At 40.0% G+C, this 27,495-nt stretch overlaps 1 protein-coding gene across 3 annotated transcripts; it reads right to left on the minus strand.

Annotated features, from left to right (window-relative positions):
• MEP1A (meprin A subunit alpha) lies at nucleotides 1-25,837 on the minus strand. 3 transcript variants are annotated; one of them, XM_036413558.2, is made up of 15 exons: nucleotides 25,727-25,837; nucleotides 25,620-25,644; nucleotides 25,467-25,517; nucleotides 21,776-21,816; nucleotides 21,204-21,279; nucleotides 18,272-18,389; nucleotides 15,484-15,661; nucleotides 14,480-14,483; nucleotides 12,032-12,247; nucleotides 10,137-10,286; nucleotides 7,752-7,967; nucleotides 5,916-6,383; nucleotides 4,387-4,557; nucleotides 3,581-3,878; nucleotides 1-807 (listed from the first exon to the last, which is right to left on the minus strand). In XM_036413558.2, the coding sequence occupies exons 1-15, from the start codon at nucleotides 25,793-25,795 to the stop codon at nucleotides 651-653; spliced, it is 2,238 nt and encodes a 745-aa protein (XP_036269451.1). In that variant the 5' UTR covers nucleotides 25,796-25,837; the 3' UTR covers nucleotides 1-650. The 3 variants fall into 3 exon arrangements, with proteins under 3 accessions (XP_036269451.1, XP_036269450.1, XP_045428933.1); XM_036413557.2 differs by lacking the exon at nucleotides 14,480-14,483 and having other exon boundaries at nucleotides 12,032-12,253; nucleotides 15,486-15,661; XM_045572977.1 differs by lacking the exons at nucleotides 14,480-14,483; nucleotides 25,620-25,644 and having other exon boundaries at nucleotides 12,032-12,253; nucleotides 15,486-15,661; nucleotides 25,727-25,791.
• Nucleotides 25,838-27,495: the final 1,658 nt, after the last annotated feature.

Raw genomic sequence — 27,495 nt, forward strand, 5'->3', positions numbered from 1 at the left:
GAAGGAACTGACCAAATATTTATTGAATTTGTTAAAACCTGTTCTTAGATTCAGAGGAGGAAAGCAAGTGCATTGGGGCCCTGATGCTGGGAGGACTCTCTATTTGAAATCCTTTAGCACAAGAGGCCTTGGAAGAGTAATAATCCTGTTGTGTCCAGTGAAAAGTATGTATTTGAGCATTTGATTCTGATGCAAACGAGGTACAAATTTTATTGTAGGTATTTCATCTACAGAAGAAATGAGAGTTCATATATCTTAGTTATTCATTTATCCATTTTCACTGAAGGCCCACAATGGGCTAGGCTATCTCGCTTCCAGGCATTGGCACTGGCATGATATGAGGGTCTGCCTGCATGGAGCTTACAGTCTGTGGGAAAGACAATCAATTAAGCAAGTGATTTACAAAGAAGTGTAGTGAGTGCTGTCACAGACACAGTAGATACATTCAGAGCACATAGCAGGGTAACAGAATCATGTGAGGGTTGGGGACAGAAAAACCATATCCGTCACACGGGGGGCTGGAGGTCTTGGTCCTCAGAGGCCTATTCAAAACAAGGCTGACAAAACCCACCCCAAACAGCGTTCAGCACGTGAGCAGAGGTGTGGGTAGAGGAGGAGCTTCTTCGGTCTGGCTGATGTCAGCAGGCAGGTCACTGCCTCGACTTTTTGGGAAACATGTAGAAGATGGTGAAGGTCAAGAAGATCATACCGGCGGTACCTCCGATGATCAGGCCCAGGATGCTGCCGTGCACCTGCATGGCCTGACAGCGCTCTCCCGTGTAGAAGAAGGCATGATCGGAGACACACCTGGGAACAGGACACAGGGGTTCATGTGGAAGCCACCAGAGCCCCCGCACCCCCCCAGTGACAAGCGCCAACTCATCAGAAATGGCAGTGAGCGCTTACTGAGTGGTTCCACGGGCCTGGCCCCATTCGAAGGGCTTTGTGTGCACCAATGCACTGTAACGGTCCTTGGTTATAATCAGGCCATTCTCATCAACCTCATTTATAGAAAGGTTAAATAACTTGCTCAAGGTCATGAGGTCAGTGTTTCACACATGAAGTCTCATCCCAGAGATTGGTCTCCAGACTCAGGATTCAGCCCGCACATGCAAAGTTCAGGAGGAAGGCTTGGGGTACTTAAAGAATATGTTGCCTGACTCTGACTTAGACTGTAAACTACAGGGTGAATTCTCCAGATAGAGTCTCAGTGCATTAATGTTGGACCCTGTAAATTTCTAGAAAATATCCTCCAAAGTGCTACTGTAAGGTGAGATGTCTGGCACATAGTAGGCACATAATGGCTATGCCATCCTTGATGTTCTTTAAAAATAAAAATGTTATTTGTTATAAAGATCAACTAATCTCAGAACCACGGTGTTAGGGGCAGTGTTTCATCTCTTCCATGAGAACAGTGTGTCAAACGACATTCCCATCACAAAGTCTCCCCCCAGAGCAAAGTGGCAGGATAGAAGTTAAGGCTTCCTTTATTCATCTGGAATTGGCCTCTTAAAAATCAGTGAATAATAGCAAGTTTTCTCTGGCCCATTTCCCTCCAAATATAGCTGATTGCCTTAGAGGAGCTTTCTCCACAAAAACTCCAAGCCACAGGCTTGAGAGAGAGGAATAATTTGGCTGATAAAAGGTTGGCACACAAGTGGAAACCCTTGACTTCCTAACTCTGAGAAGCATGAAGCCCACTGGGCACATATTGAAATCTGGTATCCAAGGACTTATCAGCAAAGAGGTGCCATGCCACCCCGTGGCCTTGGAAACCCCAAGAAACAAGGTGGGCATTCTCCAATGAAACCCTGGCACTTTGGAAAAGTGATTGACTCCAGGGCTGGGGCAGGGCAAGTAAAAGATGAGTCCGGGACTTCCTGTGATGCCAGGAAGTAACATCAAGTTCCTGAAAGAATGAGCTTGTGTGGGAGAGGGCATAGGAGCCATTCTGGAAGAGCTCCCCAAGGCCAAAGCTGGAACAATGTGAGCAACAAGGTAAGTGCTGGCATATTAAAATGTAGCTCAGAGAATAAAATTAATATTTTTGAATCCTTAGGAATATAAGTAAATAATTGTAGAAATAAATGAATGAGGAGGAGAAGGGAGTTATTCTTCATAGAAGAATTTCACTTCATTAATGCAGACAGCAAATAGAAAATCACCATTAAAATATTAGAATGGCGATTCTTCCAGGAGGATCCACCAATAGATTCTGAAATTAGTGGGTGAGAATTTGAAGAGAAGCAGGATGTCAGCATGGTCTCCGAGTGTCTTCTCCCAAGGCATCCGTCCACTACAGAGTGAGGAATGCTAAGAAGCCTGGTGGACATCCGTTTGGCAGGTGAGCAAGGTTAGCATCACCAGTAGCAACACATATTAAGACCAGGTACCCCTCACATGACACACCGAGAAGAGTGTATCTCATTTTTGCTCTTCTTGCCCAAAATGTACAACCTCAATATAATCATGAGAAAGCACCAGATAAGCCCAAATTGAGGAACAGTGCAAAATAACTGACCCCCACTCCTCAAAAATATCAAGATAATGAAAGGCAAAGAAAGACTGAGGACTTGTGCCAGATTAAAGGAGGCGAAGGAGACATGAAAGTCACATGTAATGTGAGATCCTGAATTGGATCCTGAAGAGAAAGAGGACATTAGTGAGAAAACTGGAAAATCAGGGTAAGACCTTTAGTTTAGTTAATCATATTGGTCATAGTATTTAGTTTTATTCTTTTTCATTTATTTCCTTGCTATGCTCATTGTTCCATGGTTATATAAGATAAGATGTTAACATTAGGGTATAGGGGCCTATAGGGTATTTTTGCAATGTATTTGTAAGTCTAAAATTATTTCAAAATAAAAGCCAAAAATAGAAGAAGCAATTGGCAATCATAAAGAACTAAGAAGAAATGTAAATATTTTGAGCCAAGCAGAACAGTTCCTACATCTGCTACTATTCTGTCAACTGAAACTGATACTTCTGGCATCAATAAATCCTTTCATGAAATAATTTAATGCAAATAACAAACATCACAAAAAGAACTATTAAATAGAGCAAACCGTGCAATCAGACAGACCTGAAGGCAAGTCCAGCTGCAGTATTTACCGTCTGGGTGTTTTAAACAAATCACTTAATCTCTCTAAGCTTTCACTTCGTTATGCACTACCTGGAGATGACAGGGCCTGTGTGTTGCAGGCTGACTTTAGATGATGCATGTATACTGCTCAGGAGAGCATATGGCACACAACAAGCAGTCCATCGATCTCAGGTACCCTTACTACTATTAGTAAAAAACTACAATAATAGTACAGCAGAACTCATAGACAATAAAAATAATAATGAGAATTAATAAAGAATAAGAGCATTGGCAGACAGGGGAGTTGGGAGCTTGGTCCTGAGTCCCGCTGTGGCAGCACCCACAGATTCAGGCACAGCACTGAGTCAAGGACAGTTACGTCCAGTTGACCACCTGATGTAGTCCTTGTCCTAACCCACGAACAGTGCCTTTTACCAGGTTAAGCACAAGGTTCCCCTCTGCTGACCCACCACCCGCCTCCCCAGCCACAAAGCCTACCTGCAGCTGGCCATGCCCTTCACGTTCACACAGATGCCCTCATTTTGGCAAGGGTTCGGGTCACATGGGTCTCTGAAGTACGGTGGCCAGTTGTGGTCCTCCAAGGGGCCCGTGCTCTCAGCTGACCGCTTCTTTCGCCTGGGCTGCCCGTTGCCATGGCTGCCGGGGAAGATCTCTAAGGAGGCCTGCGCTGAGTCTTCTTTTGAGGCTTGCTGCTCCTGGCCTTGGAGAACAAGGCCTTGAAGGGTCAGCCTTGTATTTCTAGGTGAGACTTCAGTCTTGTTGAGGTGGGTGATGTCTAAAGAGGAAGAAGGATGGTTTATATCTGACCACACTTGTCAGCACTCCTGGACAAAGTTCCCTGGGTGGCCTCTATTCCTTGTGGACATCATCTTTAGTGACATGAAATGTGGCTTTGGACCCAGCTGACTCTCCTAATGCTACTTATTTTTATTTTCAAAGTAGTCCAATCACAATTTTATTTAACTTGAAGAAGAAATATAAAGTTAACATTGATAGGCTGACCTAAACAAAATTGAAGTCAGTGAGAACTGTCATATTTGATAAATTCTCACAAAAGATGAACACTAAAAATCTAGTTTCTCTCGAGGACAGGTGAACTGCTTCTCTACCCTTTCCCCCTTCCAATTCCGAGTTTTGCAACATGTGGTTTTCTCAGAACATATCTCTTTCATTTTTACCTAGCCCTAAAAAAAGAAAAAAAATCCCACCCTCCATGAGATGCTTAACAATCAGTTAACACCCAGAGGATAGGGTTATTCTTCCAGGAAGATCAGCACAAGTACCTTCAAAATCCACAAACATGATAAGGTCATCGTTTTTAAGGTAACTCCTCCTCTTCAGAATGCTGTGGGAGATTGTGCCCCGGTTCCAGTCAATGCTTCTGTAACAATTACAGTTCTCATCATAAGTTCCCACGATGGTTGGTCTGTCCCAAATGACTGAGCCGTTTATTGCTGCAAAGTTATAGGTATCACAAAATCACATTGAGAAGGCTAACCCCCATTTTGTAAAACTACTGTTTGGAATTCTCTGCTATTTTCTTTTTTTAAGACTGCCTCTTATTCTAAAAAAAAATAACTTTGCTTTCTATCCTGCTTGAATAATGAGGAAGATAAACTTAGCTATCTGACCTTATAGGCCAGAGACTAACTATGCCCATACTTTCAATGCCATGCCAGATGCATTTTTTTTTAATTGGATAGAACTGTGTTGTTTTCAAGGCCAGCAGCAAGATAATCACTAAGCGTACATAGGGCTGGCTCTTTATTTATTTATTTATTTATTTATTTATTATTATTATTATATATTTTATTGATTTTTTTTTATAGAGAGGAAGGGAGAGGGATAGAGAGTTAGAAACATCGATGAGAGAGAATCATCAATCAGCTGCCTCTTGCACACCCCTTACCAAGGATGTGCCCACAACCAAAGCACATGCCATTGACCGAAATCGAACCCGGGATCTTTCAGTCCGCAGGCCCGACGCTCTATCCACTGAGCCAAACCCGGCTGGGCTGGCTCTTTAATAAAAAGGGAAGTTCTGCTTGTAGCTTTGCTTAGAATTTGAATTCATTTTCTCTAAGCTCACCGGTGAATAAAGTGTGACTTCAAACTCTCTGAGCATTGCTTGATTTATTCTGGTTCTCTGTAACAACATGACCTCTTTATACTTCACTTTCCAAAATGTCTTTAATGAGTAATGTGGAGCTTTGCTACTAATCAGAAAAAAATTTCATCGAAGCAAATCAGTTTATCTACTCTTTCTAGGAGAATTAAAACTCAGAATTGAAAGGGGGGAAGGGCAGAGAAGCACAGCTCTGAACGGTCAATTGTCCACTATTGAGTGGCTTCCTCAGTGAATTGGGAGGAGCAGCTATAACCTCTTCCTCTTAAGGCTTAAACACTCTTCATTTGAAAAAAACATAAACAGTTTGCTTATTTATGTATTGGTGCAAGTTTGTGTCATGAGTATACTGATGATCAGTGCATTGGTCCTGAGCATCTGGTAAATGATTAATAGTATCTGTCTTCTCATTTAGACTGAGCTCCACAGAGCAAGAACTGGCTGATTTGCTTTTTATTCCTAGGACTTAGCCTAGAGTTTGGCACTTTGCAAGCCCTTACTTGAAGGGTGAATTCAGAAAAGAGGAAGACAGAATAACGTTGACAATTTTAACTTAATACTCAAACATGACTATGTTATTGATATGCCCCAAAAGGAAATGTGAGAGGAATGTTAATCTCTGATACACAGATGAGAATCACATTTGTTGTCCCTTCAGGTTGAGGGGCAGCTCCTAGAACCACTTACCTGAAGATGTATGGGACTTAGAGGTCGTGAACACCATGCTTGAGGACATTCTATTCCTGGCATCGGGATCCTGGTCCAGGATTGTCATGATCACCTGTCTGTTTTCCACCGGCCACTCCAGGATAGCATCATTCTCCCCGCTGCACAGGTGGAAAGCAAGTGCTAAGTAGTCAGAGCTCATGGAGTTCATTCTACCATGAGGGTATAAGGTCAGCCCAAAACCATATCCCTCAGAATTGTAGAATCGAGGGCTCTGGATCTTGCTCCCTTTAACCGTGTTCTGAAGGACTTGGGAGAAGTTATGTACTGTCCAAACTCCTGTAGGGCACGGAGTTTCTGTTAGGGTGATGTCATCCAGGTAAATTCCCCCATTCGAGTTCTGGGGGTCACCTTTTATGCCCTGGAAAAGGTAGCGAAATTTCTTCTCCTCTCTGAGTGTCACATGGGCTATTTTCCAGTTTTGGTTACCTGAGGACAGAGAATAAGATGGGTGACAACTGTGGCCAGCACTTGCTGAGCACCAATTATGACTCTGGTACTATGCCAATTACTTTATATGAATTATCTTATTGAAACATCACAACAACCCTATGAGATAGATACTGTTATGAACTGGCTAAAGATCTTTTCCAAAATTACATCTCTAGGGAAAGTAGCTGTACAAAGACACACTGTGCTCTACTTAAAAATTCATATTCAAATCTTAATCACAAAATTATTTTCCATTACCATTCAGTTTCACAGGTTCTGGGTTCCCCCCTGGGTTTGATGGTATAAACACCCCCCCCCAACCTCCTATTATTAGCACTGAATTTTCAAGTATTAGGCTGAGCCTTATACAAGAATCATTTTGTAATCCAAAATTCTCATAATGGCAATTTCATATGGCCCCACCTGTGAATTGATGCCAGAGAGCATGGAAAGCTCTAAAGAAGATGATAACTTGCAGGGTTAGCTGGATCTCCTGTATGCAAAACTGACTCACTCGCTAACACCCAGTGTCCCCCCCACCCCTTCTTTCTCATAGTACATGAAATTCCACAAAGTAGGGAAGCTATTCTCTTTTAAAAAGAATTACCACTATCCACACTATCCAGATACCCACATTCTAGTAAAATTGGGTCTACTTCTTTTTTCTGAGCTTGAACTTGAAGTGATAACTTTGAATAAAGACCTGAGGTAAGAAGTGAGAAGGCTGTTCTAGAAAATGGGGATCTGGCCCAGCAGCATAAGAAGCCAGAGAAGAGTTTGAGGGTCTAGGGAGAGGAAACTGCCAGGGTAGAACAATTCAGAATTCTCCAAAGTTCTGTCCCTGCTTTCACATTGTGCCCAGGGTGTACCCTAGCATTGGGATTAAAGAGAAGTCAAATGCTACATTACAAGTGGAAATCAAGTTGCTAAAATGAATTCATACAGGTGAGTGCTACAGAAGTTTAACCTATTACCTTCCAATCCCCATCTCTGAATCACAAAATTTCTCTGCCCAGGCTTTCTCCAATGTTCTAGTGAAAATTGGATTTATATACTCTGATTAGCTTCTTATAGAGTGTATTTAAGTTTCACCTAACCCCTCATTGCTGCATATAATTTCTGAGTGCTTAAAACATGTATTGTGTGGTGCAAATATACCAGACACTGGACTAAACATTGTGGGGGAGGGAGGTATGGAGGAAAAATGAAGAAGAAGAGAAAGAGAAGGAAAAAGAAAAGGAGGAGGAGAAATGAAGAGAGGGGAGGAAGAGTGAAAATGGAGGGTGGAAGGAAAGGGAAAGGAAAAAAGAATTAGAATCCCACATTGTAAGCCAGATCAGTCCTTGCATGACTGTTTCCAGATACCTTGAAAGGTCTCCATCTTGACCAGCTTGCGAACGTTGCCTGTGCCATCATCTCTCCTGACCCAGATGGTGAGTCTGTCTGAAGGGCTTCCAGTCATCTTATAGAAAAACTGCAGGCACTGCTGTTTCCTCTTTGGGTAAAGAATCCGAGACTCCAGCAAGGCTGCCTCTTCTGCCAACCCTGAGCTGGTGTTGAAGAACATGAAGTAGCCAGCACCTGTGGAGAGAGCACCCAACATCTCATCTCTGGCTGCCCATACCTCAGGGCGCCCTGGACCCCACCAAGTGAAATAGTGAGCAACAGCCAACACAAGCTAGAACTCTGCTGGAGAAAATAAAAAGAAGGTTGTTTGTCAGTATATATATTCTATTTGTCTCCATGAACAGACTAACAGGCTAAACCGCAGCTCTGCACAGCTTCTTTTGATTGACTTTATTCCCAAGTTGGTGAAACATAGACTTCTGACTTAAGAAAATATGGGCTTTAAGCAAAGTTTGATAGAATTTAATGTCTGTGAGGGGAACTTTATTCCCCACACAAATAGGAGGCAAAGAGTTGGCCTCCTAATTGTATAAGAAACGGTGGGATTCAAAGGTATAGCGAATGGAATTTAAATATTCACATTGTTAAGGGTTCAGTTTCACCTGTGTCTAGCCCAATGACTGGGTGTGTTTGCTGCGGTAAAGAATCATCCTTACTGTGTCATAAAAGGGGCATTCAAAGTATAGTATGAACTATTAAGTATGTCTCTTATATATAAAGAAACCTTTGCAAGAACACTGAAAAAAATGGGAGAGTGTCTATATTTGTGCCAAAACTGGGGTTGGCCCAGGTCAAATATCCCAAAATTCTCTCCCCAAAGGGAAAATGTTACTTTAAAAACTAGCACTTTTCAAAGTAAGGCTCAAGGAACAATTCTTGCATATAAAGAAGTCATTTAAACTGTACTCCAGATTCAACCTCTTACTGAATGCTCCACTCAAAACATCCCACAAAGTACAAATGAAGAAAACATCTAGAAGAGGTTTGGGCATTGTGATAGTAGGGTTCCCTGCTTTATCCTGCCTCCTACATGAGGTGTGAGCCTTTCAGATGGTCATTGGATGGGTAGTGCACATGGATGTTTAAATAAGATTTCCACCTGGCTTAAAAGTTTCATGATGGCTTTAATATTACACCAGGAAAAAATATGTTTTCTCGTGTATTCTCAATACTAGAACTTAACCTGAGGCCTCTGAATTATGTATGAATTACTGAAGGTTCCTTGTTTAGGAATTCTGCTCAGATGTATAGAAGTGTGAGGTAAAAGTCCAGTAACTGGGAATCAGGAGGCCTGAATTCTTGCCCTAGCTCTGCCACTAAGAGGGATTCATTCACATGTCTGGGTTTTAAATGGGATATGGCTTCTATCTTTCAAGTTATTTGAGTCCATGCATCTATCTGAACAATGCCAGTGCTCACCGGCAGAGGGAACATGGTCCCATGAGGTGCTTCCTGTGGAAGAAGCAGAATAGCTGGTCAAGTTAACCTGATAAAGCTTTCCTATATTTTTCTTCTGGGGTGTGATCCTTTCCTTTCCTATTAAGATGCCAGAACATTCTCTCAGCAGGTTCTTCTCACATGAAGATCACCTTTTTGTTTATCTGGAAATTGTATATTAGCCCAGCAGCTAGCCCACAGTAGAGATTGGATTAGAATCCATGAAGGAAATGTAAAGAGAATTTTAGACTTCGATAACCCTTCGGATACTTGAGATTATATGTTTAATAATCTGATGTGGGCAGAGACTTTTGCCTTTTGCCAAGGCCAGAGGAAACATAGCAATAGTTTACAACCTCTGGCTTTCTCCCTAGTGGCCTGGAATCTGGATGACCTCCTGGGTTCCTTTTGTGAAGGAAATCTAACCAACTCACGCACAGGCATGGACTAAGGGACTTTATAATAGCTCAGTCTTTATAAAGTGATTATGACCTATAACCCCACCTGCTTTCAAACAGGGTTGAGATTATTTCAATGACTAGCATTTAATAAAAGGATGCTAGATTAGGAATATGTGACTGTGAGAAAATTTTACATTATATATGTAGCTCACATTACAGTCCTATTGGTGGACACTGCTCTAGGGACATTGCCCTTATGTACAAAAGCATGTCTTATCAACCACATCAGTTTTGTCATCACTTAAATGCATCTTCCTTTTGCACGCCCAGAACCTCGGTGCTTTTTATTAGGTTAATAATAAAGAGAAGTGTGTGTATTTTTTCCCCCACGTTTAGAATTCCAGGTTTGATAACTAACATTCCCACTGAGGCAAAACATGCTGGCTGCCATTACCAATTGAACCTGATGAACCACCCCAGGTGGTCATTATCTGCCTTCACCCACCTGTGCATTGTCCTACCAAGGTGTGATCCACTTGTCCAGGCCGAGTGCTGTCCTCATGGTGCCAGTCGGCATCATCTCTGGTACCCTGAATCATCCCACAGATGTTTGCTTTTTCAAAAGCACAGTGGTCCAAAAGGGTGTGAGTTGAGGCTGCAAATGACATTTTTGTCACCTGGTTAAAAATTAAAGGCACCTCATCCCAAATACCTAATGTCTTAGGTTACTAAGATCTCGTTGTTCAGATATAGCAGGATCATGAGGCTTGCATTTTCTTGACTTTTCTCAGATGCAAATCCTACTGTCCCCCATCAGAATTTATAACTTGCCAGTATTCATGCAGTCCTACCCACCACCCAGAATCATAGAGTTAAATAATAAAAAAGGCCTCTCATTGTGCAAAAACCAAACCTGACTTCTTGAGATCAAGAAGGAGGTACCTACAATACTCGACTCTGTACTTGGTATATCCTCTCTATATACCCTGTTTCCCCGAAAATAAGACAGTGACTTGTATTAATTTTTGCTCCCAAAGATGCGCTAGGTCTTATTTTCAGGGGATGTCTTATTTTTCCATGAAGAAGAATACGGTACACATTTATTGTTAAATGAAAATAAAGGAAATTTATTACCTGTATTCAGTAAGGTAGTATGGTAGTTGTCAACACAAACCAGACAAACTGTGAATCCTATAGTATCAAGAATTTACTCATGCCAAAGCCGGTTTGGCTCAGTGGTAGAGCATCGGTTTGCGGACTGAAAGGTCCCAGGTTCGATTCCGGTCAAGGACAAGTACATTTGTTGTGGGCACATCCCCGGTAGGGGGTGTGCAGGAGGCAGCTGGTCGATGTTTCTCTCTCATCAATGTTTCTAGCTCTCTATCTCTCTCTCCCTTCCTCTCTGTAAAAAAATCAATAAAATATATTTTTTCAAAAAAGAATTTACTCATTTATTCAATGACAATCATGTCATCATCTTCTGGAACATCATCATAACAATCCAATTTCTGAATTTCCTGATGAATTTCTTGTGACTCCATTTCTTTCAGAATCAGTGGACCAAATTTCTCATGTTTAGCCTGGGGGAGGGGGGGCTTATTTTCAGGAGTATGCCTTATATTTCACTCAGAAGGAAACCTATAAGTAGGTCTTATTTTCGGAGGATGTCTTATTTTTGGGGAAACATGGTATGTGTGAAAGAGAATGAAAGAATGTGTCTCCAAAGACAAGTATGGTCATTTAAAAAAATATCCCAAATCCAAGCATTGGATTACTCTAGGAACAACTACCCTGGAAAAATAGTTTTACAGGATACAAAATACTTTCAAGGATACAAAATACTTTCAATACTGTCTTGAACATTACATAATGATGCACCCTTCAGAAAGAAGCTAAAGAAGCTGGACAATCACAGCTTCTTAAATTGCCCCAATACTTTCATTTTATAAAACACAAGCACATAATTGATTTTCACAACCATCTTGTGATATAGGTGTTACAATTTTCCCACTCTAGAGATGGGAGAAATGTAGTTTGTCCATTTTATCCTATATAATAAAAGCCTACATGCAAATCAACCAAATGGCAGAATGACCAGCCAAACGACCAGTAGCTATGATGTGCACTGACTACCAGGGCACAGGTGCTCAATGCAGGTACTGCCCCCAGCCCATAAGCTCCAAATTATCCAAGGTGGGCACCAGTGGGGGCCCCCAATTGCCCTGCCAGTCACAATTGATTGCCGGCCAGGCCTAGGGACCCTATCCATGCACAAATTTCATGCACAAGGCATCTAGTTTAGCTAGATCATAAAAGAAGACTAGAGAAAAATATATAGGAAACCTGCCGGGTGGGGAATCTCTGTTGGGGATCATTGACCTCAGCCCCAAAGGTACTCACTGCAATTGTACATTCGGTTGAGTCTCTCCAAATCAATGGCACTGAAATCCAGGCGCTGCCCAATGATGGAGTTAAACTCAGGGATCTTGGCTGTGATGGTAGGAACACTTTCATTCTTGTTAAATGAGAAAGGCGCATAGTGCATCAGAGACTCATAATCATAGGGTGTGTTGAGGTCTGTGATGAAGCTGTCATCATAAGTGTTAAAGTTGTGCTCCTTATCTGTCAGTGAGAGAATCCACAAGTCCTGTTTGGTCATCTCATTTTCCCATCCTACCCACTTTGACTAAATACTCAACCAAAGACAAAGAAAGAAAAGGGAAATAGTGTGTGTGTGTGTGTGTGTGTGTGTGTGTGTGTGTAAAATACCTACTATTAATTATTAATAGCTAATAATCATATCCTATATAATAAAAGCATAATATGCTAAGTGCCTGACCCATCAATCAACCACTCGACTAGTTGCTATTATGCACATTGACTTCCAGGGGCATATGCTCCAACCAGTAGGTTAGCTTGCTGCTGAGGTCTGGCCCATAGGGACTGGGCAAGATGCCCCAATAGCCCCGATGGCCAACCAGGCTGAAGGACCCCACCCATGCACAAATTCATGCACCAGACCTCAAGTACTATATAATAATAATATGTAAAATTATATTAATGACTATTAAATACATAATTAAAATCCACACATGATTATAAATTATTAACTATATGTATATATTTAAATCAAAGGATCTTTTTATAAATGAATGTGTATTTATATGCATAAGGTTTTAAGAAAGAGAAGATAAGCTCTGGCCAGTGTTTCCCAGTGGTTAGAATTTCAGACCTCGTATGGAAGGATTGATTCCTGGTCAATAGCACATACCTGGGCTGCAGATTCAATCCCAGCTCAGTCAAAAAGTGGGCAGAGAAGTCAAAAAATATACGTAAAGATGTTCAACCTAACTGGCAATTATGGAAATGCAAATCAAAGCTACAATCAGATACCACCTTATGTCTGTTAGAGTGGCCATTATTAACAAAGCAATAACAAGTGTTGGAGAGGTTGTGGAAAAAGGGAGCCCCCATTCACTGCTGGTGGGAATATAGACTGGTACAACCACTATAGAAAGCAGTCTGGCGATTCCTCAAAAAATTAACAATAGAGCTACCATACAACCCAGCAAACCCTCTCCTGGGTATATATCCAAAAAACTCTAAATCATGAATTTGCAAAGATATAATCACCCCTATGTTCATTTCAGCATTATTCATGTTGGCCAAGACATGGAAACAACCAAACAACACTGGAGAAGGGGAAAGAGTGATAGAGGACTAGATAAAGAAGATGTGGTACATAACTACAATGGAATACTTAGCCATAGAAAGAATGAAATAGCTGAAACCTGTTTGGCTCAGTGGATAGAGCGTCGGCCTGCAGACTGAAAGGTCCCAGGTTGGATTCTGGTCAAGGGCATGTACCTTGGTTGCGGAAACATCCCCAGTGGGGGGTGTGAGGAGGCAGCTGATTGATGTTTCTCTCTCATCGATGTTTCTGGCTCTCTATCCCTCTCTCTTCCTCTCTGTAAAAAATCAATAAGATATATATATATATATATATATATATATATATATATATATATATATATATATATATTTTAAAGAATGAAATAGCACCATTTGCAACAACATGGATAGACTTTGAGAACAATATGCTAACTAAAATAAGTCAGAAAAAGTTAAGAACTATATTATTTCACTCATTTGTGGGATATAAAACTGAAACTCATAAACGCAAATAGCAGTGTGGTGATTGCCAGAGGGAAGGGTGTAAGAAGGAAGGGAGTTCCCATATAAGGTGACAGGAGAAGATTTGATTTTGGGTGATGAGCACATGATGCAATATACAGACCTTGTAATATAGAAACATATATATATGTGTGTGTGTGTGTGTGTGTGTGTGTGTGTGTATTCATGCTGACCAATGTCACCCCAATCAATTTAATGAATATTTTTTAAATTCGTTTTCAATACATTAAAGTCTCATTAATCCATTATTTTCAAAAATAATGCTTTCCCACTCCCTGAACTAATTCCTAATTTAAAAATTGATGGTTTTGGAAACACAGTATTGACTCTTTTTCTCAAGAGCATTTAATAAACTGTAGTTTAGTAAACTCAAAACCACTCTACTCAGTTGTCTCAAACAATTAAGGAAGGTAGTGTCCAAGGAAGCCTAACAAAATTAAATTACATTGAAACTGTTAGAATAACATAACTGTGATAATATTGAAGTAAAACAGTGTTGTCCCGGGTATAGATAGTATGAGTTAGGGGCAAAGGCAAAGAAGAATGATTCTTATAAAGGAAAAGGAAAAGACCAGTAAATTTTGATTAACCAGAACTCAGACTACTAGCCAGAATTAATAGGATTGAAGGTGCAATTTAAAAAAAAAAAAAAAAGGTACTCATTTTTGTTGTTGTTTTGCATTATTTTTAGACACATATTATTGATTTGTAAAGCAGCAAAAATAAAAAATAAAAAATTATTGAGTATGTCTTAGGGTCATCATGTTCAACTAAATCTTATGGAGGCTCTTAGAAGTACATGAGATTTCCCATCTAGAAAAATAACCCTGATATCCTCAAAGACCAAATTTACTTTACTCACTAAAACAGAAAAATAACATTTTAGATAGATTTTCAACTGAAATTAAGCAAAGGCTTCTGATCAAATTTCAATTAACCCCTGCTTAAAGTTATTCAACATACACCATTCCCTTGTGTAGGACCATTTATGATTAGAACAGCACAGTCCATAGGATAGGTCAACACATCATGCCTGCTTTAAAAAAAATATATATATATATATATAAATTTAATATATATATTTTAGAGAGGAAAGGAGAGAGAGAGAGAGAGAAATGGAAACATCAAGGATGAGAGATAATCATTGATTGTCTGCCTCTTGCACACTGTCCACTGGGGATAGAACCCACAACCCACAACCCAGGCATGTGCTTTGAACAGGAATTAAATCTTGACCTTCTGGTTCATAGGTTGAAGTTCAACCACTGAGCCGTGCCAGCTGTTCCTTCCTCTTCTTCTTCTTTTCTTTTCTTTTTTTTTTTTTTTTTTTTAAGATTTTTAAATTGACTTTTAGAGAGAAAGAGAGAAAAACATTGATGCCAGAGCTGAACATTGATTGGTTGCCTCCTGCTGATCCCACCAGCAACCACAACATGTGACTTGACTAGGAATCTAATAGGCAACCTTTCAGTTCATGGGACAATGCCCAACCAACTGAGCTACACTGGCCAGGAAGTGCCCTCTTTATATTTTGTGTTCCCACTGTAGAATCTGAAGCACCTGCCCCACAAATTTGGCCTGGGTATCCCAGGATTGCTTTCAGCAAGTGATAAAGACAATAATTGCACATCCCACCCATCCACCTTGGTTTCATACACACCTGGAATGATTTCATCCCACCAGATTTTCACATAATCATCCCGGTCAGTTCTTGACTGCTCATGGTAAAATCCCAAAGCATGGAGGATCTCGTGTTGGATAATGGCCTTATAGTCACACCCCCGCCCAATGGAAAGGTTCTGTCCTACGTGTTGATCACCAACCTCAGACCAGCACCTTTAAAGAAAAGATGAGAATTTTCTCCTAGATAATGCTTAAATGGCTACAATTCATAGGATTACAGAACACAAATTAGAAAGAAGTTACATTTGATTTTTAAAAGAAATTATCAGTAGTGTTCTCATACTGTTGGTGAGAACAATGGTAAGAGATGTTGATGGTTCAATGATAAGAGACTGGTTAAATAAGAAACATTTCCTGGAGGGATGTTATGCAGGCTTTAAAAACAATGATCCATTATAAAAGGGCCCAATTAATCTTAACAACGCATCAGAAAGAAGTAAAAATGGCTTTCTTCCTCACCTCCACAAACCAAAGAATAATATAGCTTTCATACCAAAATATTGTCGCTGAGTGATGGCTGTGGTTGACTTTAATTTTCTCCTTTATCCTATGTAATAAAAAGCCAATATGCAAATCCACCTAACGACAGGTCGGCTATGATGCGCACTGGCCATGAGGGGGCAGAGGCTTGATACAGGAGCTGCCTCTTGGTGGTCAGCGTGCTCCCACAGAGGGAGCATCCCTCAGCCAGAAGCTGGACTCACAGCTGGCGAGTGCAGCAGTAGTGGCAGGAACAGCAAGCTGAGCAGTAAAGAGCAGCAAGCAGGTGGGTGATAAGAAGCAAGGGGTCCCAGACTGTGAGAAGGCACAAGCTGGGCTGAGGGGAACCCCTCACCCTCCACCGCAGTGCACAATTTTTGTGCACCAGGCCTCTAGTATTCTAATGAATTTTCAAATTTCCTATAATAAGCAGGAATTTATTATCACAAAAGAGAGCCTCATTACTGACAACATAACTAGGCTTTGGTACTATCCTGAAGCTCTGAAGTTGCCAAGGGACAAGATGAAGACATCAAAAGCAGAGAACTTCTAAAATCTGAGCTCTTGGCAAGGTTGGATGTATATTTAAAATTTTTCCCTTCACACAGAAAGAAACTATCCAGGTAAGTATTGTTATTTCTATTTCTATGGCCTACAACGCCTCAAACAATAAACTTCATCTCCAGAAACAAATTTGCTCTCCTATCCCTTCTTCAGTTCTACTGTTCATACCCTCATTCTCAGTGAATCAGGTTACCACCCGCCAGTCATCCAAATAAAAACCTTGATCATCCTTGATTTTTCTCTTTTCACATCAGCTCATCACTAGGCTCTGATAAGTGCACCTCTTTACCTATTTCTGAAATCCATTCTTTTCTCTATTTCAAACTGCCCTTTTTTAGTATAGGTCCCTTTCATTTATTTCCTGGAGGATTGGGGCATCCTTTAATTGATGTCCTGCCACCAGTCTTGCCCCACTTCAATTTTTTACCCACTGTTGCTGGAATAATCTTTCTTAAATGGAAAATTGAACACATAATATGACCAGGCACCTGTTTATGTTCCTAGATCATCATTCATCACTTGGCCCTTTACAGACACAGCTTCAGACATTCTGAACTTACTGAGTTCTCCAGGTAAGCCAGATTTTTAGTCACGCTTGCTTTCCTCTTTCTCTCTACCCTTTCTTCTTTTCTTTCTTCCTCTCTCCTTTCTCTCTCATTCTTACTCTCTTCCCACACGCTATTTGTCCTCCCCTCTTCTCTGCCTCTATGCCTTCCTTCTTCATCTCTCTAACACTCAGCCTAGCTCTCCCTGAGGTATTACATTTCACTATATTAGAAGTTCTGCTTAAGTGCCCCTATAGCCCATGGCATTCACTACAGCATATTAGAACCATTTACCTGTTGTGACTCCACCATCCCCACCTGCAACTGCAAACTTTGTGAAGCCTGAGACTGTCTCATACTTCTTTCTACCTTCAGACTAGCATACTTCCTGGTACATAATGAGGGCTCATATCTATTTTTTAAAGTAAAAGCATGAGCTAAGAAAACAACCACTCAAGTATGTATGTTACTTAACTTGTATCTAAGTAGTCATCAGAATTTTACTGTTTTTAACTGCTGATTTTGCAGACTTTTTTCATAAAAGGCAAAATCATGTGCTAATTTCCTTCTTCATCTCTGTTATCCACCCATGATTATTAACAAAAACCCCACCATCAGAATAAGACAACCAAATTCAGGTGGCACCTAAAGGCAATGATGGGAACTGCAGCATGTACTACCGGTAGTACCACCTTGATGGGCTTGAAGACACAAACACAGAGTCACAGCACTTGGCAGCTTTGCTTCCCATGTTGGTTGACATAAATACTCCTGAAGAAAGTGTTTACACCATTTATTTCTTCTTATAAACATGTAAGAAGAGCAAATTTATATCTAGAATTTTTCAACAGAGCACCATCATTTAAAATAGTACTATAACAAGGGTATAATTTATACTTTAATAAACTTGACTTCAAAAAAAGTAATGTCATTTAAAACATAACCTAAGATAATAATTAAGATACATCTCCCTTAGGCCCAGAGGTATTCAAACAGCTCATTTTCTACATAATATGTTAAAAATGCTATTTAATTTAAAAAATCACAAGTTTTAAAGATTTGAATTTGCTTTAGTTTCTTACCAATTTCTTCTTTTCGCCTTTGAGAGAGAGATCTCACTTTTATAAACCAGAATATACATAATTTTCACACTCTGTAAAATTTTCATACTAACCCATCAAACTGCTGAAAGATGATATATGAGCTCTCCCCTTCATAGGGCTTGAAGTCCACGCAGGACCTGAGGCGGAACATTTCAAAGGCATAGAGAATGGCTCCTTTAGCATTCAGCTCTGCAGAAATCAGTAAAAATATCAGTAAGCATTACTGAGATCCTAGATGATGTACACAATAGCATTTAGAGAAAATCATGCCACCACATGAAATCCACAGATGTCCATCATAGATTGTTGAGGTGGCAAATAGATGCCTTGAAAACTGAAACTGAAAAATCAGTTAGGGACATATCAAGCACATACTTTAAACACATTATAATGCAAATATAACTACAAAATAAGAATACATGTATGTATGTGTATGTGGCTAAACCAGAAAAATTCCCCACTTTCCTTTCCCCATTCCAGCAGAGATTCTGGGTTCATTGCCTCAGGAGAGTTCCATGGCAGAGCAGAAAACAGAAGTGACTGGAAGCCATGTGTGTCCTCTCTGTCTGGATGAATCAAGCTTCTTGGAAAGAAACAAAGAATGGTGTTCCTTACCCCAATCTAAAGAACCATCCCTCTCTCTGGAGGAAGAAAGCAGAGTGTGGAGAGGTTTGTGGGTTCAGAAAGCATAAGTACATATTGTACCTCCCTGCAAAACCCCTGAGGAAATGGCAAATTGAGACAGGCAGCCCTGCAGACAGCCTTAAAAATGATTGCTGTAACCCAAGTTTGGATCTTAGATGATGTACTAAATCATTTCTACTAAAGGTCAAGTCTACTAAATCATTTCTACAGGTCAAGTCTACTAAACCTGACCAGGCAAGAACAATAGGCGCCTGCCAGTAACTTGTGTGGATCAATAGCCAAAGATCAAATGCCTTTCCTTTTACCTAACTTAAATAGTTGCAACGTATTCATACAAAGAAATATTACTGAGTAATAAAAAAAGAATTAACTACTGATGTACATTATATGGAAAAACTTTAAAAACATGCTAAACAAAAGAAGCAAATACAATAGATGACCAGCTATGTTATTCCATTTATCTATAAATCAGTTGTAAATCAGGTAAACTAATCTATAGGAATGGCAGTTATCTCTTGGGGGTGTGAGGATGGGATTGGCTGGAAATGAGCACACCGAACTTTCTGGAGTTATGGACGTGTGGGTTACATAAGCTTAATGTATTTTTCAAGTCATTGACTTGTACACTGATTTGTGTATTTCAAGCCATGTAAATTTAATGAAGGGACCGGGTACAAATATTGAACTATGAGTAGCATGTTCACTTTTCCCAATGGTAAAGGTGATTCTCCTGTGGTGCTGTTTGAGAACTACCTCTGTACCCTTACTGCTGCTATTGTATTTCAGGCTACCTGTCTTCAGTCTTGCTCTCCACTAAACTGTCACCTACCTTGCAGCTAAAGAGTCCTTGCTACTCAAGTTGTGGCCAACAGACCAAGAGCATCACCTCAGCAGCGGAGTGTTAGACATGCAGAATCCTGGGCCCCAGCTGTCCCCGTTCTACATTTTAACCAGCTCCTCAGGAAACCCTAACTCTAAAGTCTGAGAAACACTAATACCTCAGAGGCATCGTGAAGGGCAAATATCACGTGAAGGCAGCAGTGCCTGGCACGTAATTGAGATTCAATAAGTAGGTCTATGTTTTGATGGGAGGAGGGTAGCTCAGGTGTGGTAAGAAAATTGTCACGGGAGGAAAAAATCCTTTAAAGTTGCAGTTTCTTTTTTTCCTTTCCTTCCTTCCTTCTTTCCCTCCTTCCTTCCTTCCTTCTTCCCCCCCCCCCCCCCAAAGTTGCTGTTTCTTAAATCAAGTTCCAATAAATACAAATGCTCCAAGATTTTGCAAGTGTGCTGGCAAACCCTGGGGAAAAACAACTCAGCTCACTTTTCCATAAAATAACAGTCGTTGTTTATATCCAGCTCTTCTCCAGAAAAGTGATGGAGGCAGCCCTGGTGATAGTGGTGGAAAACTCAGAAACATAGTAACATCTCCTGAGAGTGGAGGCAGCCTGACAGCCCATTAGGGCTGAGCAAGCTTGTCCTGGCTTGCCCTCTCTCTGAACTCCCTCCACCTACCCCATGGGCTTCAGGGCATTGCATCACCTCGGTGCTCAGATATCAGTCAGCTGCCTGAGGTCAGCCAGTGTCCACACGTGGCTTCTAATACTTGCTTATTTCCACCAAGTATTATTTTCAACAATGAATAAAATATAACTTAGTCTTTTATCTTAAGAGAGAAAAAAGAATACCATGTACTAATACTGAGGAATAGGGACTTCAGTTGTGGAATACAGACTTTTCTTGCTTCAAAAATGTGGCATGTGTGTCTTGCAATAAAAAGTGACGATCAATATGTTGAAAATAGTATTCTTACTCCATATTTAGATTCACCTGAGCAAACTATTTTTTTAATTTCTTTATTGATTAAGGTATCATATTTGTCCTCAACCACCCATTCCAATCCTCCAACCCTCCCCACTCATGCCTCTACCCTCTTATTGTCCTTGACCACTGGTTAAGCTCATATGTATGTGCACAAGTCCTTTGGTTGATCTCTCCCTTTTATCCCCACCCTTTCTTTGAGGTGCAGCAGTAGTCTGTTATTTAAAGTGCAAGTTTTTATTGCGGTGACGGCAAATTGCATTTCATTGTGTTGTCTTTCCTGGTGGTACTTCTGGTATTACTAACATGTTAATGTTTCCTGCCTTTTAAAAATCATTTTGGTGCTCTATATCTTGGCCTCACATTACATCGATGCATTATCATGCCTCTCCTCCCAGGAGATAAGAATTGGCAGTCTTAGGAAGCCTCTGACACAGGGCTGCTTTCCCCCATCTGATGTGGAGGAACAGAAGGAGATGGGGGGTAAGGGGGAGAGAAAAGGCAGGCCCAGAGCTCCTAATAAAGAACAGTTAGTATTACCCAGATTGTCCGCCAAGATGTAAGGAATGGGGAACTTCCACCTGGTGCTGGGGTCTCTCAGACCATTTCTGGAGTTCTGTGAAATAGCAAGGTACAGGTCACTGGGAAGTCTCATCCCCTGGTCCCCTCTTCCACCAAACCCTCACACCGCAAATCATCTGTCACACAAGTCAACAATTTAGTAGCGTTTGTCTTCTGATTATAAACGTGATAGTTCATTACAGACAATTTGGAAAAGTCAGAGAAATGATTAATAACAAAATAAGGGTTCTCCCCAAACTGAAATAGATGCTTTAAACGTATCGGTGCATGTTCTTCTCTCTCATTCTTCACTTACTAGGATAATTGATGGGCTAAAGCAAGTTCAATAATTACAGACTCTTTGGTGATATTTGCTATTTTTTAAATCTGTTTTTGTCACCACTGACCACAGTGTAAGTGCTTGTGGATATTAATTACAGATTAGATTATTTCATGTCCCCCTCGGTACCGTCCCAGGGCTTGCAGAGCAGAGGTGGCACCCATCACAGCCACTTCCGAGGGACATTGTTGTGTCATGGGCAGGTACTCACCTTCAGGAGGATGTCCCCTTGAAAGAGATCCAACCCTGCAGCTAGAGGTGGGTTGAAAAAAAAAAGAAAGAAAAATTTGAATGAGCTTTACTAAAAGGCATCACTCATCATACAATCCATCTTTTCCATTGTAAATCTGTAATTATTCACCTTTATGTGGTGAAAGTCTTTCTGAAACAATGCAAAAATTCCCTCTAATGGAGCATATGTAAATAGCCAATGGGTATCATATATTCTTAATCCTATGTTTTCATTTTTGAGACAAGAAACTTTTGTCCAAGAATTTTAAAATGACAGATGAGTTGGAAGAGATCTTTTTGATGATTGACTCCACACCTCTCACACTTCCGTGGATGAAATGGATTCCTGAGACAGGAAGGGATGTGCGAGGTGTTCAGCACTGACTGAGCTTTAATACTCCTGACTTCCCACCCAGGGCCACTTCCCTTAGTATACCATCCTTCTTCCTACCCTAGGTAGTGGGTTGATTTTGTTCTTTCCCATGAAAAGACAATGGTACCCTCCAACACCAAGCAACTAAGGCTGTCACTGCACCATCCCTTTTCTCATTTCTCTACAATTTCTTAACCTCCATAACCTAACCTATGAATATGATAGCAGCAATGCTAACAACAGGTAGCATTGACACCACTGCCCCACCAGCAGTAGGACCCACATTTTTTATTGCCCTTTTAGTAGGGGTACTGTGTGCTGGTCTAGCCATACTCTTTTTAAGGTTTGTCATGAAGAACAGTATGCATTTCCTGACACCTGGCCTGGATGGAGGAAGGTTAGGGGAGTCATACGAATGGAGACCAACTCCAGTTGTTGGTCAGCATAGATGGGTTGAGGAGGGTGAAAGAGTGTGGCAAGAGGAACACTTCGCAAAGAAGTACATATCCATTGAGAGCCAGCCTCCATCAATTCAGTAGCCAATTTGTTCATCGTAGCACATACTTATTACGTACCTAGTGTATCCCAAGTATTGTTCTAGGTTCTATGGGTATAGCAGAGAAGAAAGCAAAATCCTTGGGAAGATGGCATTCTTGTTTGGGGATAGAGGGAGACAAACAAAAATGTAGAGTATGGCAGATGGTGAAAAGGGAAATAGGAAAAACATAAGAAGGAGTAAGGGGAGAAAGAGTGCTGAAGTAGGGGAGTTGATATTTTATAAAGAGTGCTCAGGAAGTGGCATTTAAGCAGAAATCTGATGGAGTGGGGAGTGAAGGAAGAGTACTAAAGGTAAAGGCAGGAAAGCCTTGATGTCTTAGAACAGTGCTTTCCAAATGCCAGGGTTGCTGACTCCCACCCTTAGGGTTGCTGACCAATAAGTCTGGGGTAAGGCCTGAGAATTTTCATTCCTAAAAAGTTCCCTGTGACTCTGATGCTACTGATTGGGTGACCACACACTGAGAACCACTCTTGTAGAGAAATAGCTATAAGGTTAGGAAGATTGAAGAGCTCAAGTAAGTAAGGCAGCTAGGGAGGGGGTGTGTATTAAGTAATGGGTGAGAAAACTGGCCAGAGTCAGGTCATCTCAAGCTTTACTCTGTCTAGGGATCATCTGGGACTTGCCAAAATGGAGCTGCTGATTCTGTAGGTCTGGGGTAGAGCCCAGGATACAGCATTTCTAAGAAAGCTTTTAGATAGTACAAGTAGTATTGGCTTGTGAACCACACTTTGATAATCAAGACCCCAGAATCTTTATTTTGTGTTGGATGGGATATCGCCAACGCTAGTCAGTGCTGGAAGATTGAAAGATTGAAATCTTGTGATTGGAAGACTGAATGGGAGAAGTGGCATGGCCTGGTTGGCACTGAGAGCTCTGTCACCTGGTGGAGAACAGCCTGGATGGGAGGGGGGCACAAAGGGAAGAGCAGTGAGTAGGCCACGGCAAGGACCAGGCCAGAGATGAGATGGCTTAGACCAGGATGGGAAAAGAAAAAAGTGCTGAACAGTCACAATTTGTGACATGATTTGATGATAGATCTAACAGCCTTTACTGACAGGTAATGTGTAAGGTGTGAGAGAAAGACAAGAGTTAGGGAAACTCTGAGATAGAGCCTGAACATCTAGAAGGAGGAAAATGCAGTAAGTGGTCATGGACAACAGGGGTGTGGGGGCATATGTGTGGAGGGGTTTGGGGAAGGATGGGGGGGATGAGGACAATTATATGATAACATAATAAAGAAATTTTAAAAAATGAAAATGCATTAAGTGAAATGAAAAAGACAGAGAAGATCTTGGGGTAAAAAAAAAAAGTTATATCAGCATCATGGGGCATGGAGAGAAGACTGTAAAAAGGTGACAATTTTCTCTATGTGATTTTCCCCAACATTTTTGGTTTCTGGCTATGTGGCAAACTCAATCAATCTTGATAGCATTTGGAATGACTTTAAAAAAAAAAAAAAGGACACACGTGGGAAAATTTCTTCTTGGGACCATAGTTCAGAGGTGGTTGTGGAGATGAAGAGTAAGAAGTGGCTCTAAGTAAAACAAGTATTTTTTACTAGTTAAAGAAGGATGAGATTAGGAAGTTCTAATTCTAAGTTAACCTGTTTTAAACTAGAGCAGATCCTCTCAATCACTACACCTTGACTACCTGACCTAAGGAGAGGTCATCTGTTGCCTGACTCAAGTCTGAGGACCCACTCACCCATTGACCTCACTAAACTATTTCTACCCCCGCCACCTCACAACACACACACACACACACACACACACACACACACACACACACACCTGTTGTCATTCTCAAGCTTTACCAATTAAATATCAACTAGCCTGCCTTTTTTGTAAATGGGACAACGTCAGAGCAATTTAACCACCAGGTATTTTAATTTTGTGGTTTTGAAATAGCACTGAGCTATGAGTCAGAAGACCTGGAAGTGATCCACATCGCTTGCATTGTGACCTTGGACAAGTCACCCCAACCCCAAGGAGCTGCTGTCCCTTCCTGCAAGATGAAAATAGCACTTTATTCCACTATAGGATCTGACTATGAAATGTGCAATTAGGTACAAAAGCTTTTGTAAACTATAGTTGTATATGTCCATGATACCTCTATTTCCTACCAGTCCTAAACAAAAAACACCCAGAATGTAGAGGCTTCTCCTAAATTTTAGAAGCAGGACAAAAAAAGAAAAAAGAGAGATGATAACTCAGCTTCTCTCTCTCCTCTTAGTAACCATAAGACATAAATTTCTTCAAGAAATACGTTTGTGGACAAGATGTTGAAATAGAAACACCTTTGTACTTTTCTCGAAGTCCTAAGTAAACAGTTGTTAGTGAATATGATGGTCCATGAAGGGCTGGGTTTCTCTTCCTGCTAAATATAACCATGTGTATACTCCTTATATTTTTCTTTAGCAAGCAGAATAATCATCTATTTTTCTTTCCCATTTTTCAAAATGGAAATTGGCAAAGTGACATAGTTATAAACAACTATCTTGTTACGTATTTGTAGACTCACTAAACACATACTATGTCTCCTAGAAAATTTGATCTTACCATCATTCTCTTTCCATATTTCCATTTTACAGAAACTCTACAAATTCTAACAATGTATTAATAAGTAATTCTCCCCCCAAAATTACCCAATAATGTAGTATGAAGGTAATAGCTTTTCAGTAATTATACTACAGGATTTGAAATTATTTCAAGGCATTAATAATATGGAAATTGAACCCACCTAAGTTGATTTCTGAAATATCCTTCTGTTCACTAAACTCTGCATCATGTACTGTTAAAAAAAAAAAAAAGTGGGAGAAAAGTTGTTACTAGTCTTGCTGAACAAAAGAGAGAAAGTCAGAAACATTCTCTATGCATTTCAATTGGGCCTTACCATTTCCTTTAGAATGATGCTTAATCTGAAAGAAAATATACAGAAAGTGGATGACAAATACTAGAGTTGATATCTCTAAATATTCAGAAGAGCAGAATTTGACTTACCGATACAGCTGCTATGTGAACAAAAAACAAGATGAAAGAGAGAATGCAAGTGGCCCTAGTCCACACCATTGTTGCAAGTGAACAAATGTTAGCAAAGACACCTTGTGATAAATGCCTCTTGGACCTTGCCCTGGCTGTCATATTGGAAACTTTGACCCTTTTATATGCACTACAGTGCTAAAAAAGTAGTCAATGAAAATGTCATTGACACTTTGGAGGGCAGATACTAAGTTAAACATAAAGATTCAAGCTTCAGAGACCAGGGAAAATTTTGAAAAAATTAATAGTGAGATGAGCATATAAACACCAATAACATTCTTATTATGCCAGCAATAACTGTTCATAAAATATAACAGGTAAAAGGTCAATTTCATGATAGAAATAAAAACAATCTATAAAATTATTTTAAAGTATATAAATATAATAAAAATGAGATTTTTATGGAAATGTTATACAACAATTATCAAAGGACATAAAAAAGAACTATCCATCTATTCATATGCAACAGATACATGTATATTTACCCATATAAATGTTCATAGATTAGAAGACTCAGAATAATAAAGATGGTCATTTTGATAATAGTCTATAAATTCAATGTTATTCCAATAAAAATATTAACAGAGTCTTGACAAACTGACTAACTTTCTGAAGTTCACGAGAAAGAGTGAACCTCCAAGTACGGTTAAGAAAATACTGAAGAGGCAGAATGAGAAAGGAACTGCTCAAGAATTTTTATAAAGTTATGACAGAGAATGTGATGTTGTCAAAAAGAACAATGGATCCACAGAATGGAATAGAGTATCAAAACAGAAGCAAACACATATGGAGATTTCATATATGAGAGAAACAACAACAAAAATCAATACTAAAAATTTGTTTTTTTAACAATGACTTTGGGACAATAGCATTTCTCTATGAAAAATAAAATTCTCACATTCACAAAAAATAAATTCTGAATGGATTAAAGATGTCTTATCAAAATCTAAACTTTTCTTTAAAAAGAAAGTATAGGAACCTACCTTTAATCTTGAGGTCAGAAAAGAAGTTTTAAACATGAAAACACACACACACATAGAAATCATAATAAGTTTAACTATATCAAAATTTAAACTTCCTTATGACAAAAACACAATAACATAGTTAAACCACAAATCACAGGAGAAAGAAGATATTGATACTGCATATAACTGAACAAGGGTAAGTTAGCCAAGGTACATAAAGGAATTCCTACAAATCAATAAGAAAAAAAAGAAAAAGAAAAAAAAGGAGAGGTTATCTAAAAAAAAAAAAACAATGAGGAAAAATATACACACAAAATTCACAAAAGAGAAAACTCAAATGGACAATGAACACATAAAAAGATGTTCAATCACACAAGCAATAAGAAATATATCAACTGAAATGACAATGAAACATCCTTTTTTATTTTTTATTGCTTTATTGATTATGGTATCACATACCATAATCGTCCTCGTTCCCCCATTCCCATCCCAAACCCCTCCCTACATATGCCCCAAGCCCCCTGTTGTCCATGGCCACTGGCTAGGCCCATATGCATGTACACAAGTCCTTTGGTTGATCTCTTCTCCTTATTCCCTCCCTCCCTTACTTTCCCTCTGAGGTTTGAGTGTCTGATCCCTGCTTCTCTTTCTCTGGGTCTGTTTTTGTCCATCAGTTTATGTTGTTCATCATTTCCTCTAGATGTGTGAGATCATGTGATCCAATGAAACATCCTTAACCTCAAATTGGCATAAATGAAAAAGGCT

This window comes from Pipistrellus kuhlii, unplaced genomic scaffold (genome assembly GCF_014108245.1).
Source record: "Pipistrellus kuhlii isolate mPipKuh1 unplaced genomic scaffold, mPipKuh1.p scaffold_m20_p_5, whole genome shotgun sequence".
Lineage (NCBI taxonomy): Eukaryota > Metazoa > Chordata > Mammalia > Chiroptera > Vespertilionidae > Pipistrellus > Pipistrellus kuhlii.